Source organism: Mus caroli, unplaced genomic scaffold (genome assembly GCF_978045245.1).
Source record: "Mus caroli unplaced genomic scaffold, Mus_caroli_1 scaffold_6, whole genome shotgun sequence".
NCBI lineage: Eukaryota > Metazoa > Chordata > Mammalia > Rodentia > Muridae > Mus > Mus caroli.
In genome coordinates this window covers 68,760,822-68,772,964 of record NW_028227261.1, presented here as the reverse complement: position 1 = coordinate 68,772,964, position 12,143 = coordinate 68,760,822, and the positions used below count along the sequence as shown (strand labels likewise).

General features: G+C 38.6%; 1 protein-coding gene across 6 annotated transcripts in view; it reads left to right on the top strand.

Moving 5' to 3' along the window:
- Dennd4c (DENN domain containing 4C) overlaps nucleotides 1-12,143 on the top strand; it is a 95,210-nt gene that overhangs the window by 45,254 nt on the left and 37,813 nt on the right. For all 6 annotated transcript variants that reach the window (XM_085839193.1, XM_029475928.2, XM_029475929.2 and 3 more), the window contains 6 exons: nucleotides 50-268; nucleotides 3,440-3,585; nucleotides 5,638-5,673; nucleotides 5,763-5,893; nucleotides 7,930-8,062; nucleotides 11,581-11,787. In XM_085839193.1, coding sequence (XP_085695319.1) covers nucleotides 50-268; nucleotides 3,440-3,585; nucleotides 5,638-5,673; nucleotides 5,763-5,893; nucleotides 7,930-8,062; nucleotides 11,581-11,787 — 872 coding nt within the window. The remainder of the gene's footprint in view (nucleotides 1-49; nucleotides 269-3,439; nucleotides 3,586-5,637; nucleotides 5,674-5,762; nucleotides 5,894-7,929; nucleotides 8,063-11,580; nucleotides 11,788-12,143) is intronic.

Genomic DNA, 12,143 nt, shown 5'->3' with positions numbered 1-12,143 from the left:
GTAAATATTATATATTAATATCTTATTTTGCTTTTCCTTACTTTGTCAGTTCACCGAAAACCTCAAGAAAGTTCAGCAATTGAGATGACTCCAATTGAAGCAGATTACTCTTGGCAAAAAAAGATGACACAATTGGAGATGGAAATTCAGGAGACATTTTTGCGATTTATGGCGTCTGTTTTAAAAGGGTACAGGTCATATCTCAGACCAATCACAGAAGCTCCTTCTAATAAAGCCACAGCTGCGGATTCATTGTTTGATCGACAGGGTGAGTGTCAGTGAGATGACAGTTGCCTTCACTAAAGTTAAAGGTAGTTCTATTTAGGGTTGCTACATAGATGCATTTACTATAGCCATACAAGTTCATGTTCAAATGTAAGGAATTTGCATTTCCTGTAACCTACCTCTATTGGTAGATACCTTACTATTTTTATACTCCACTGTTTTTTATGAAAAATGTGAAACTGACTGTGTTTAGTTTGAAGAGTCCAATGTGTTGTGTACAATCCCATATGATCAGTTATTTCAAGAAGACACATCTGGGACTTGACAGGGTTTTTGGCTGTTTTTCTTTCCTCAGTTTTGTAATTTGTGCCTCAAAAATTATTTTACAGACTGAAACCACCAGTTTCTATGACATGGTCTGAAGTTTTATGTAAAGAGTATAGCATTTGTTCTAGGGAATGAAGACATTAGACAACAAAGTACTGTAAATAACCAAGTGCAGTGTTGATTCCATGAGAGGCCTAACTTGGTAAGAGGTTTTTCCTGAAGACATAACACAGTGAAGAATGGATAGGAATTGAATAGTGACTTTGACTTAACTTTTATGCAAACAAAACACATACGCAGTCCTCACACAGTTGTCATCTAGCTTCAGTGGTTTTGTCTGCCTCGTCCGTTCCCTTCCCCTCCGTTTCATTTAAAGTACAGTGCAGACAGGCCATCATTTCTTCAGTAACTGTTATTATAGATTTACGTGTATGAGCTGCTATAGCATTGTGTTGTTCAACATTTCATCTCCTATTGGAAATTTGATTGCATCAAGATCCACTCTGCCTAGTAGAAATACCATGTGAGCTATACATGGTATTTGTAGTAGCCACGAAAAAGTTTAACAACTAAGAAAAACTAATTGTAATTGTATTTCCTCTCTCATGTTTGAAACAGTATCATTTCAACATACAATCAAATTTTTTAAAGATTTATTTATTTATTTTATGTATGTGAGTACACTATAACTGCCTTCAGACACACTAGAAGAAGGTATTGAATCCCATTACAGATGGTTGTGAGCCACCATGTGGTTGCTGGGAATTGAACTCAGAACCTCTAGAAGAGCAGTGAGTTGAGTCATCTCTCCATCCCCCTATCAAAAATTTTTAGTTATTAAAAAGTTATTAAATAGCCTTACATTTCTTATGTTTATACTGTCTATAAATGCAGTATGTATTGTGTAACTTACAGTGTAGCTCCATTAGTTATACTTAAGATGCTGGATTAGCACCTGTGGCTACTGAGATGAATAACACGGCTCTGGAAGCTTGATGACTAAAGCCTTAAGTTCAGTAGTTTTGGCACATGGCAGCAAAACGCTGCCCATTCTCTCTCTCTCTCTCTCTCTCTCTCTCTCTCTCTCTCTCTCTCTCTCCTTCCTCTTTCTCACGGTTTCCCCTTTCCCTCTAATTCCTTCCTTCCCTCTCTGACCCTTTCTCTCCTTCCCTCCTCACCTCCTCCCGGTCTCCTCACTTTCCCTCATAATTTGCTCCTATTTTATTTAATAATTTTCCTGTTGTTCAAGAGGGTGGGAATGAATGAGTAATACAGCATGCCAAATGCCCTAAGGCATCAAAAAAGGAAGACAGAAAAAGTAGCCTAAAAACCATATTTGCAATGGTGTTAGCGTGTGGAGGACTATTTGAGATAGTTAAGTTTTCAGTCTTTAAGAACTTACATGCCTTTAATGCCAACATTCAAGAGGCAGAGGGAGACAAATCTCTTGACTTGAAGGGCAGCCTGGTCTATATAGGAAGCTATAGGCCAGCCAGTGCTGTATGGTAAGACTCTGCCTTAAAACTAAAGAGATGACTAGCAGTTAAGAGAGTAAACTGCTCTTATAGAAAACCTGAGTTTGGTTCCCAGAATCCAGTGTTGAACAGCTCACAACTGCCTTTAACTCCAGTTTTCAGGGGATCCAGTGTCTTCTAATGGCCTCCTAAGATTCCTGCACACATGGTGCATGTACACACACACGTGGGCAAGGGTTGGTATACTGGTAGTTTCAGTAAGCCTACTTCCTCACCTTCTTTGTCTGCTAGCTTCACCAAAACAGAAAAACAAGCAAAAAGAACTGGTAGTAGTAATTCAGCTTTATAGAGGCAAACCAAACAGAGCTACTGATCTGAGAGTGATATGGGAATTAAAGATTAGTAGTTATATTGAAAACTAGCAGGGAACGAATGATGAGTATGCCTCTGTAAAGACTCATTGAGATCCCATGGTCTTTAAAGCCCCAAATCTTTCATGCTTTGTGCATGGTAGTTACCTTTTAATCACTGTGACAACATGCGGGAGGAAAACACCCTTTGATAAAGCAGAACTTCCATGGAAAAGCGTGGCTAAGGAAACATAGGGAGAGACAGGGCTCTTGGGGCAAGACATTCCCTTTCCAGAAGTGTCCCTACTCACCTGCTTCTTCCTCTGGACCTTCCTGCTAATTCCTCCTTTAATTTGAACTAAGTGGGTTAACCCATTGGTGAATGATCTGGTCACCTCTCACTAGTGCCCTCAGCTGTGGACATGAGCCACTTCATGTGATGCCTCATAGCCAGACCCCAGCAGTGAAGAATGACGATGGTAGGGATGAGGGGCTGATGTGTGGTCACTGAAGGAGAGGCCCTGGCCTCCGTGAAACGGGATTACTAACCAAGTGCTTAATTTGAACCACATAGAAATCCTCATCACATGCAGGAATGATGGGCTGATAGTAGAGGAAGAAAACGGACCCATTGAATTATATCAGCCATTGGCTTAAGAGTCTCCGAGTCTCAGAGGGAAGTTCTTGTTTTGTTTTTTGAGACAGGGCTTCTCTGTGTAGACCTGGCTGTCCAGGAGCTTGTTCTGTAGACCGTGCAAGACCTGAACTCAGAATTGAGATCCACTTGTCTCTGCTTCTGAGTGCTGGGACTCAAGGCATGCAGCACCATGCCCTCCCAGAGAAGAGTCCCTGTTTGCTCGGGACATAGGGCCGAGGTTCCTTAGAGGATTCATAATTCAGTGAAGAGATTGGTGTCAGGGTTTTTCATAGTTAAGTCAGGCAGAAAGAACTTTATGTGATTGTTAGAAATTCCCATAAATGTGAGTGTGCATGAAGGGATGATAATGTTTGATATGACATTAGTTCCTTTTTAAAAATTTATTATGATTTTGTTTTCTTCAGGTTTTTTGAAAAGTCGGGATCGTGCCTATACAAAATTCTATACTCTTTTATCCAAAACACAGATTTTTATTCGTTTCATTGAAGAATGCAGTTTTGTAAGTGATAAAGATACTGGATTGGCATTTTTTGATGATTGCATTGAGAAGGTAATATTTTGTTTTATGTGCCAACTTAAAAAAAAACCTGTGTGTGTGTTTAAGAGAGAGCAGAAGGGATGTTGGGAGGGAGGGAGGGGGAAAGAGAGAGAGAGAGAGAGAGAGAGAGAGAGAGAGAGAGAGAGAGAGAGAGAGAGCCTGACTTGATTTGCTTTTCTCTATGAGCCTGTTGAATGTTAAAAGTGTTTCCTAGCTGGGCGTGTTGGCACACGCCTTTAATCCCAGCACTTGGGGGGCAGAGGCAGGCAGATTTCTGAGTTCGAGTCCAGCCTGGTCTACAAAGTGAGCTCCAGGACAGCCAGGGCTACACAGAGAAACCCTGTCTCGAAAAACCAAAAAAAAAAAAAAGTTTCCTTGCCTAAGTCTTAGTGTTTGTTGTTGTTGGTTTAATCTAAGTGAACAGGATATGATTAGTTTTCTTATTTAAAAGCTATGGGTACTGGAGAGATGGCTCAGCGGTTAAGAGCACTGACCTAAGGTCCTGAGTTCAAATCCCAGCAACCACATGGTGGCTCACAACCATCAGTAATGAGATCTGACGCCCTCTTCTAGTGTATCTGAAGACAGCTACAGTGTACTTATTTATAATAACAAATAAAAATCTTAAAGAAAAAAAAAAGAGCAGCACTGACTGCTCTTCCAAAGGTCCTGAGTTCAAATCCCAGCAACCACATGATGGCTAACAACCATCCGTAACAAGATCTGATGCCCTCTTCTGGAGTGTACTTACAGCTACAGTGTACTTACATATAATAAATAAATAAATCTTTTTTTAAAAAGCTATGGATTTTTGGGTAGTGGTCTGCTGTTTTCTTGCTTTAATGTCTTTCAGAATAGTTTGATAAATATCTGCAAAGCTTTTTTTGTTATTGTTCAAGTTTTCTTTTGAGCTAGAGACTTATGTGACCCAGGCTAGCTTTGAGTTTGCTACTTAACTAAGGATGACTGAGTTCTACCTTCCAAGTGCTTCCATGTGTCACCTCCCCACACCATATCACCTTTTTTTTCCTTCTGATAGGGTCTTGATATGTTACCCTGGCTGGCCTGGAATTTGCTGTGTAGACTAAGACTAGTCTGGCCTGGAACTTGAAATTCTACCTCTGCTTCTCAAATACTGGGGTGATTAGAGCCATGTACCCCTATGCCCAGCCCTTAACTTTGAATAGTGAGGAATTAAGTTCATATGTCTTTTTAATTTTTTATAGGTTTTATGGTTTTTCTAAATCTAGGAGCCACTTTTTCTTTTCACAAATCATATTATATAAGGCTTGAAATTATATATCCATGAATGGTTTAGTATTATGTTTTAATTTTTATCGACCTTCAGTGATTCATGTGCCTTAGAAACCATGTTTGAATAAGATTTATAAAACAACTAATCAAAGCCAAGTATGATAACATGCCTGTAATCCCTCTACTTGAGAGGCAAAGGCAGAAAGATGGGAAGTTTAGGGCCAGCCTAGACTATACAGCAAGTTCTAGGCCAGCTGTGGCTATATAGTAAGACCTGTCTCAAAGAGTGAGAGGGAGGAAGGAAAGGAATATGTTTTAATGTAAGCATAGAAAACCTAATTGTGTACACCTGGTATTGAAGAAAAAGTTTATTTTTGTGTGTGTGAGGTGCATGCACACATGTGTGGTGATGGACATGTGCAGAGGACAGAGGAGGAGGCTGCCCTGTGTCATGCTGTACCATTCTCCACCATGTTTTGGAGATAGAGTCTGTCACTGAACCTGGTGCTGGGCTGGTTGTCTCTGCCTACGTCTTCCCCATTCTACTGGGCTTAAACAGGCATGTGCAGCTGCCCTGCTTTTTATGTGGGTGCTGAGATGGAACTCAGATCCGTATGTTTGTCTATGGAGTTCTCTTAGTCACTGAGCCATTTCTCCAGCCCTGAGTTGTTTCTCTTCCTCTTCCTCCTCCTCTTCCTCTCCTCCTCCTCTTCTTCAAGTTTCTTCTTTTTAAATCAAGATTTAAAATTTTTAAAAATTATTCAACTCGATACAGGTTTTCACTTAGAATTTCTCTCTTTCTCTTCTTAGTTGTTTCCAGATAAAGGTGTAGAGAAAACAGAAAAGGTATGATTTTTTTCTTATGTTTAAATGTTGCCTTTGAGAATTAGAATTTTACTTATATGCACATTAATTGGAGAAATACTTATTTTCAGGTTGACTTGGATTCAGCAGAAGACACCAGATTGATAGAGCTAGATGATTCACAGAGAAGTGAACACACTGTATTTATAATGCCACCTGAGCCGCCTCCTGATGATGGAAATAACTTGTCACCTCAGTACAGGTAGAATGAAATTTTTAAAGAGCTACTTGGGCATTGTGTAGATAGTTTATTTCAGTTTTTGCCATGATTAAGAGAGGTAAATGTCTGTAGTATGTGTAGGTAATTGTCAGTGTAAATTCAGTGACCTGAGATAACTATTCCGTGGAGTTACCACCAGGTGCTACTGTGTAAGGGTGAGTGGCCTTACTAGAAGGGAGCTCAGACAGGAATATTTACCTAGGAGCTACACTATAGTTTAATCTGCACAATTTTGTTTCTTTTTTTTTTTTTTTTTTTAGATTTATTTATTTATTATATGTAAGTACACTGTAGCTGTCTTCAGACACTCCAGAAGAGGGAGTCAGATCTTGTTACAGATGGTTGTGAGCCACCATGTGGTTGCTGGGATTTGAACTCCGGACCTTCGGAAGAGCAGTCGGGTGCTCTTACCCACTGAGCCATCTCACCAGCCCACAATTTTGTTTCTTAAAAAAAAAAAAAAAAAAAAAAAAAAAGATTTGGGTTTGGGGTTATTTGTTGTTGTTGTTGTTGTTGTTGTTTTGAGATTCCCTACCAACTACCTTTAGGAGTTTTAATCCTGTGAAATTCTTCAGTTAGTGAGATAGAGAAAATGTGAAAGTAGAGGAATCAGTCTGTTTAAAGACTAGGAACCTAGCAAGTAGGAATTAGATGAGAATCTTTTCAGAAATTACAGTAAATATGTTTTCCTTACTATAATCATCATGGTACATAGTTTAATAAGCTTTAATGAAATAAGAAATATTACACACAATTTTAGTACTAATTTTAAATTTATTAATAACTTTAGGTATGTACAGTGTGTAGACAAGTTCATCTTAAACATTTTCTTTGTAACCTGTGTTTACTTTTAATGGTCTGAACATTCTTTGATGCCACTGAAAATTTTCATAGCTTATAATTTTAGTGACCACCTTGTGTACAGTTACTGTAATTTATTTACCTTTTTTCTTGTGGATTTGTTCATAGTTTTTTGTATCTTTGCATACATAGATATATACACACATATATACGCACAAACAATTCTCTAAGGAAAAGTCAAGGACCTTTGTAAAGAGACAACTCTCAACAGGGCTGAATGAGACTGGAGTTATACTGCAACTGAGTGTCTTAAATGCTAGTTCGATTTCATGCTGTGTAATTAATTTTTACTTTGTCTTAACTTGTGTGGTTGGGGCTTTCGGTATTGACATATAAATCACAATCAGGGGGATGCAGGCTTTCTATAGGGAAAATTTGTCAAATCAGTAGTCAGTTTCCAAAGAGAAAAATCCAGCAATAGGAAAAAACCTCAGCCTTTCTAACATTTAAAAAATGCACACTCAACTGTTGAGCAGCAGTTTACCTGTTGAGGCTGAGCTATGCTGGCAGTGTGTGTTAGTATGCCCATGCTTAAAGTCACCTGCTGTTGATTAGAATGTCTGGTTCTTCTTGAGAAACACTGCTTTACCTTAGTATTTTAATAAATTAAGCAAGAGTATTTACAAAGAAACACACATATAGACAATTAATTGATGATATTCTGAAGAAACTGAATAATATTCAGAAGTGTAAAGAAGTTGTTAAACTATAATTTCTAAATTAAAAAGACTGCATTTTTTTTCCTTTTAAATACTGATGCAATGTCTTAAAGAAAAAGTTGATTATTAAATATACTGGTATTTTAAATATAATTATCCTTGAACATACAGATTTTATGGAAAGAGTTATGAATTCCTGAGTAAGACAGACTTTAGGGATTTTTCTTTTTTTGCAGACTGGGTGAAAATAACAATAGCTGGGAGCGGCTAAAGCTCCTGACAGGACATGCTGTAACACTAGCAATGTTTTCTCATACTTTGAAACAAATTGTGAGGAGTTTTAAAGAATATTATAGAATAAGATTTAGAAATTTATTTAATTTAAAATTAATATAAAATGTATTTAAATATTTAGAAAGTTTAGACATTTTTACCTAAGTACTGAGTAAGAATTTGATGGATTGTAACCCAGCAGTTCTATTTTGCTTCCTATTTTAGTTACACCTACTTTCCAAGGTTGGATCTTAAGCTTTTTGACAGCCCACAGAAGCTGAAACTGTGCTTCAGTAGACATCCTCCTGGGAGCAGCATTACAAACAGCCCTGCCCTCATGGCTAAAAGGACTAAACAGGTCAGATGTTCTTTCTATAACCCCTGTTCATTGAATATGTAAAATATATATGTACAGAATCCTTAGCAGCCATTTGAAGGCCTGTTATGGTTGTCATGTGTGTAACTGTATTTCTTGTACCCAACTTGAAATTAAAAGTGAAGTTTAAAGCACCCATTTATATTTAAGGGAAGTCTTGAGATTCAAACAAACCTTAACTTTTCGGGACTTGTGGTGGCACACTTAATCCCAGCATTCAGGAAGCAAAGACGAGAGGATTTCTGTGTGTTTGAGGCCACTCTGGCCTATATAGTGAATTCCAAGCCAGTCAGCACTATCTAGTGAGACCCTGCCTCAAAAATTAAAAGAAATAAAATAGAAAGTATGTAATTTAGCTGGGCAGTGGTGGTGCATACCTTTAATCCTTGAACTTGAGAGGAGGCAGGGGTAGGTGGATCTCTGAGTTCGAGGTCATATGTATATGTATGTGTGTGAATGAAACCTTATTGTGAGAAAATTCATATACCACATAATTTATCCACTTAAAGTAGCTATATAACTCAGTAGCTTGTGTTCCACTCTGGTACTTTCAGTGTGTTCTCAGGATTGTGCATCCATCACCTCAGTTAATTATAGAGATGAAAATAACTCTAGAAGCAAAACCCATATCCTGCTTCACACCCTTTCTCCCATAACTCTCTGCAGCCACTACTCTGTTTTCTGTCCCCAAGGTGCATTATTCTAGGCATTGCATGTAAATAGGATATTGTAGTAGTATTATTTTGTGATTATCTTTTTTAGCTTAGCATAGTCTTTTCAAGATCTATCCATTCTCTAGCATGCATTAGTACTTAATTTTGACTGAAAGGCATGCACATAGCAGCTTATGTGTTCATAGGCACGCAACAGTTCTTATTTTTGGCTGCTATAAATAATGTTGGTATAAACATTTGTGTGCAGTTGCCAAGTAGATATTTTTATGTCTTTCCAGGATATCTAGGGATAGAGCTGTTATATTTATTATATGGTAATTCTATGTTTCTGTTTCTGAGGAAATGATAACGCTATTGTTCAGAATGGCTACATCATTTTACATTTCTATTAACAGTTTAGAGTCCTGATAATTACAATATCCTTTTCAGGTATTATCTTCCTTTTTTAAAATTACTGCCATCTGATGAATATGAAGTGATAGATACTTCACTTCAGCATTGATTTGTATTTTCTTTGGGTCTTACGTACAAAACAGTATTACAAATACTACACCAAAGGGAGTTAGCTCAGGACAGCCTTGCTGTCTTACAGTACTGCAGCATCTAATTTAGGGAGAAAGGGGTGCAAGCTATGCTGAGATGCATTAAAATAACATCCTTTATACGCTGATATTTGGAGGTCCTTAGAATGAACTGGAATTGTAACAGTTCTGCTGCTTCAGCCTCCTGGGTATTTGGATTGCAGTTATAAACCACATTGTCTAGCCTTGGAGCAGTTATTTTTAAAGAACTACTCAGTGAGAGAATCTATGTAAACAATAAACTCAGAAAGGAGAATTAAGTGGATATCTTGGCAAAAAAGAACTTAGGGCATCTTAATTGTTAATAGAGAGAAGAATGAGAAAATACTTTTTTAAGATTAGAGGCAGCCTGGAGAAAGGGAGGTAGGTGCCTCTGCAAGCCTGGTGACCTGAGCTCGTCCCCAGAGCCCATCTGAATGGAAAGAGCGAGTCCACAAAGTTGTTCTCTGACCCCTGCAAATGAGCCATGCACATGTTGATCGATATACAGCTTATTCAGTGTTTTTCAGAGTTCATCGATTCTTGGATTTTATATTTTAGTGCTGAAAATGCCACTTTGCATAAATATATAGTACAAAAAAGCAGAAGTATGTTTAGGACCAGTTCAGAAGTTATTGGAAATTCTGTCCTATCCTGAGCCAAAAAAGTTGGTTAATGATTTTTTTTTAAATGAAACTCAAGTTAGCAGCCCATTCAACACTTTTTAAAGTAAAACATTGTGATACAATACAGTCCAAATGTAAAACTAGATATAGCTCAGTCAGTAATATGCTCAATCCACAAGTATGTGGACCTGAGTTCTGGCCTCGGAATCCACACAAGAGTCAGGTGAGGTGGTGAACACTTGTAATCTCAGTAAAGGCTCAAGGAGGCAAAGACTCAAGAGGATCCGCTGGGCATGCTGGTCAACCAGCCTTATCTAACCAGAGAGGTCCAGACCAATGGGAGAGCCTACCAAAAACAGAACAGAACAGAACAGAACAGAACAGAACAGAAAACCCAGAATGGATAAACACACGAGGAAGAGCTAAGGTTGCCCTCCGCTCTCCACATGTCTGTGCACACATACAAATATGAACAAAGTGTCACAAAAATTCTTTTTTGATGTTTACACACTGAGGAATAGGGATAGGGAACTATTAAGTGTGTTTTCTCTTCTACAAGTAAGTCATCATGTTTCTGAAAGAGCAAGGAATTGTATGTGTTGTAAAAACACTGGGTACCAGCCGGGCATAGTAGCGCATGCCTTTAATCCCAGCACTCGGGAGGCAGAGGCCAGTGGATTTCTGAGTTCGAGGACAGCCTGGTCTACAAAGTGAGTTCCAGGACAGTCAGGGCTACACAGAGAAACCCTGTCTCAAAAAACAAAAACAAAACAAAACAAAAACACTGGGTACCTAATGTTTGGTTGTATTGAATAACAGTTAAAGCATTTTCAGCAGTGTCTAAGCTTGGCATTTGTGATGTGATTGGGGTCCAGTGCAAGCGTGTGTTTGAGCATAGTGAGCACTCACATATCTTGGAATCTTTGCCTGTCTGATTTTGAAGTAGTTTTTGGCTATTGTATATTTGGAGCAGATGCAGTGACCTGCGTCCAACACTACGTGGAGCCAGGAAAATCCCACAGAAGAGGGGGAGGAATGATTGGGGGGGCCAAAGGAATAGAAGATACCAGGAGAACATGACCCACAGAACCAACTAAGCAGGACTCATAGGGGCTCACAGAGACTGAAACAACAATCAGGAGCCTGTATTGGTTTGAGCTAGGTTTAGGTTCTCTGTATAAACCTTATGGTTGTATAGCTTAGGGTTCTTGAAGGACTCCTTCTGGATTGCCTCCTCCAGCCTTGATAGCAGGTTTTGTGCCTGGTCTTATTGTAACTTGTTAAATCTTGTTTGGTGGATAGCCCTGGGAGGACTGCTGTTTTATTTGTTTTGTTGTGTTTTGTTTTGTTTGTTTTAAGGGAAATTGAGAAGTGGATCTGGGAGGTTGGGGAGGTTGGGGAGGGGCTGAGAGGAGTAAAGCAAGGGGGGACTGCAGTTGGGGTGTAATGTGTGAGAAAAGAATAAAAGAAGTGACTGTATTAAGACAGAAGCTGGGCCAAAGTTCTTGGAACCATGTGACACAAAATTAAGACTAAAAATCCTTCATTTTTAAAGTCTAAGATTACATTAATTTTCCCTTTATTTCTTCATTTACTATAATGGATTTTAATGAATACAGCGATATTTATTTTCTTTATAGGAGATAAAAACAGCTCATAAGTTGGCGAAGAGATGTTATACGAATCCACCACAATGGGCCAAGTATCTATTCAGCCATTGTTACAGCCTGTGGTTTATTTGTCTCCCAGCCTATGTTAGAGTTTCTCACCCTAAGGCCCGAGCACTCCAGCAGGCACATGATGTGCTTGTTAAGATGCGGAAGACAGACGTGGATCCACTAGATGAGGCAAGTACAAGGCACTGAGATATTTTTCAGTTCTTGCTGTTGTTGCAGTGGATGTTTGTGTTTGACAAGTGAGCTGTAGCCGTAGCCCTAACTGATACATATGGTTTTGTAATTTTAAGTGTTCGGGTCTTGGTGACTCATGATTATAATCCTAGCACATTTTGAGGCTGAGGCAGGAGATTGCCCCAAGTTTCAGGCTAGCATAACCTGACCCTACAGAGCAACAACCAGTCGTAAACATAATAAAACAAAATGAAGTAAAAAGCAAAAATAAGTAGGAAAGTTAGTTAATTAGGCTCTTAGTCTGCCAAGTATACTGGTTGGGGTGAAAGGTATTTTAACCATGTTTGATTTTA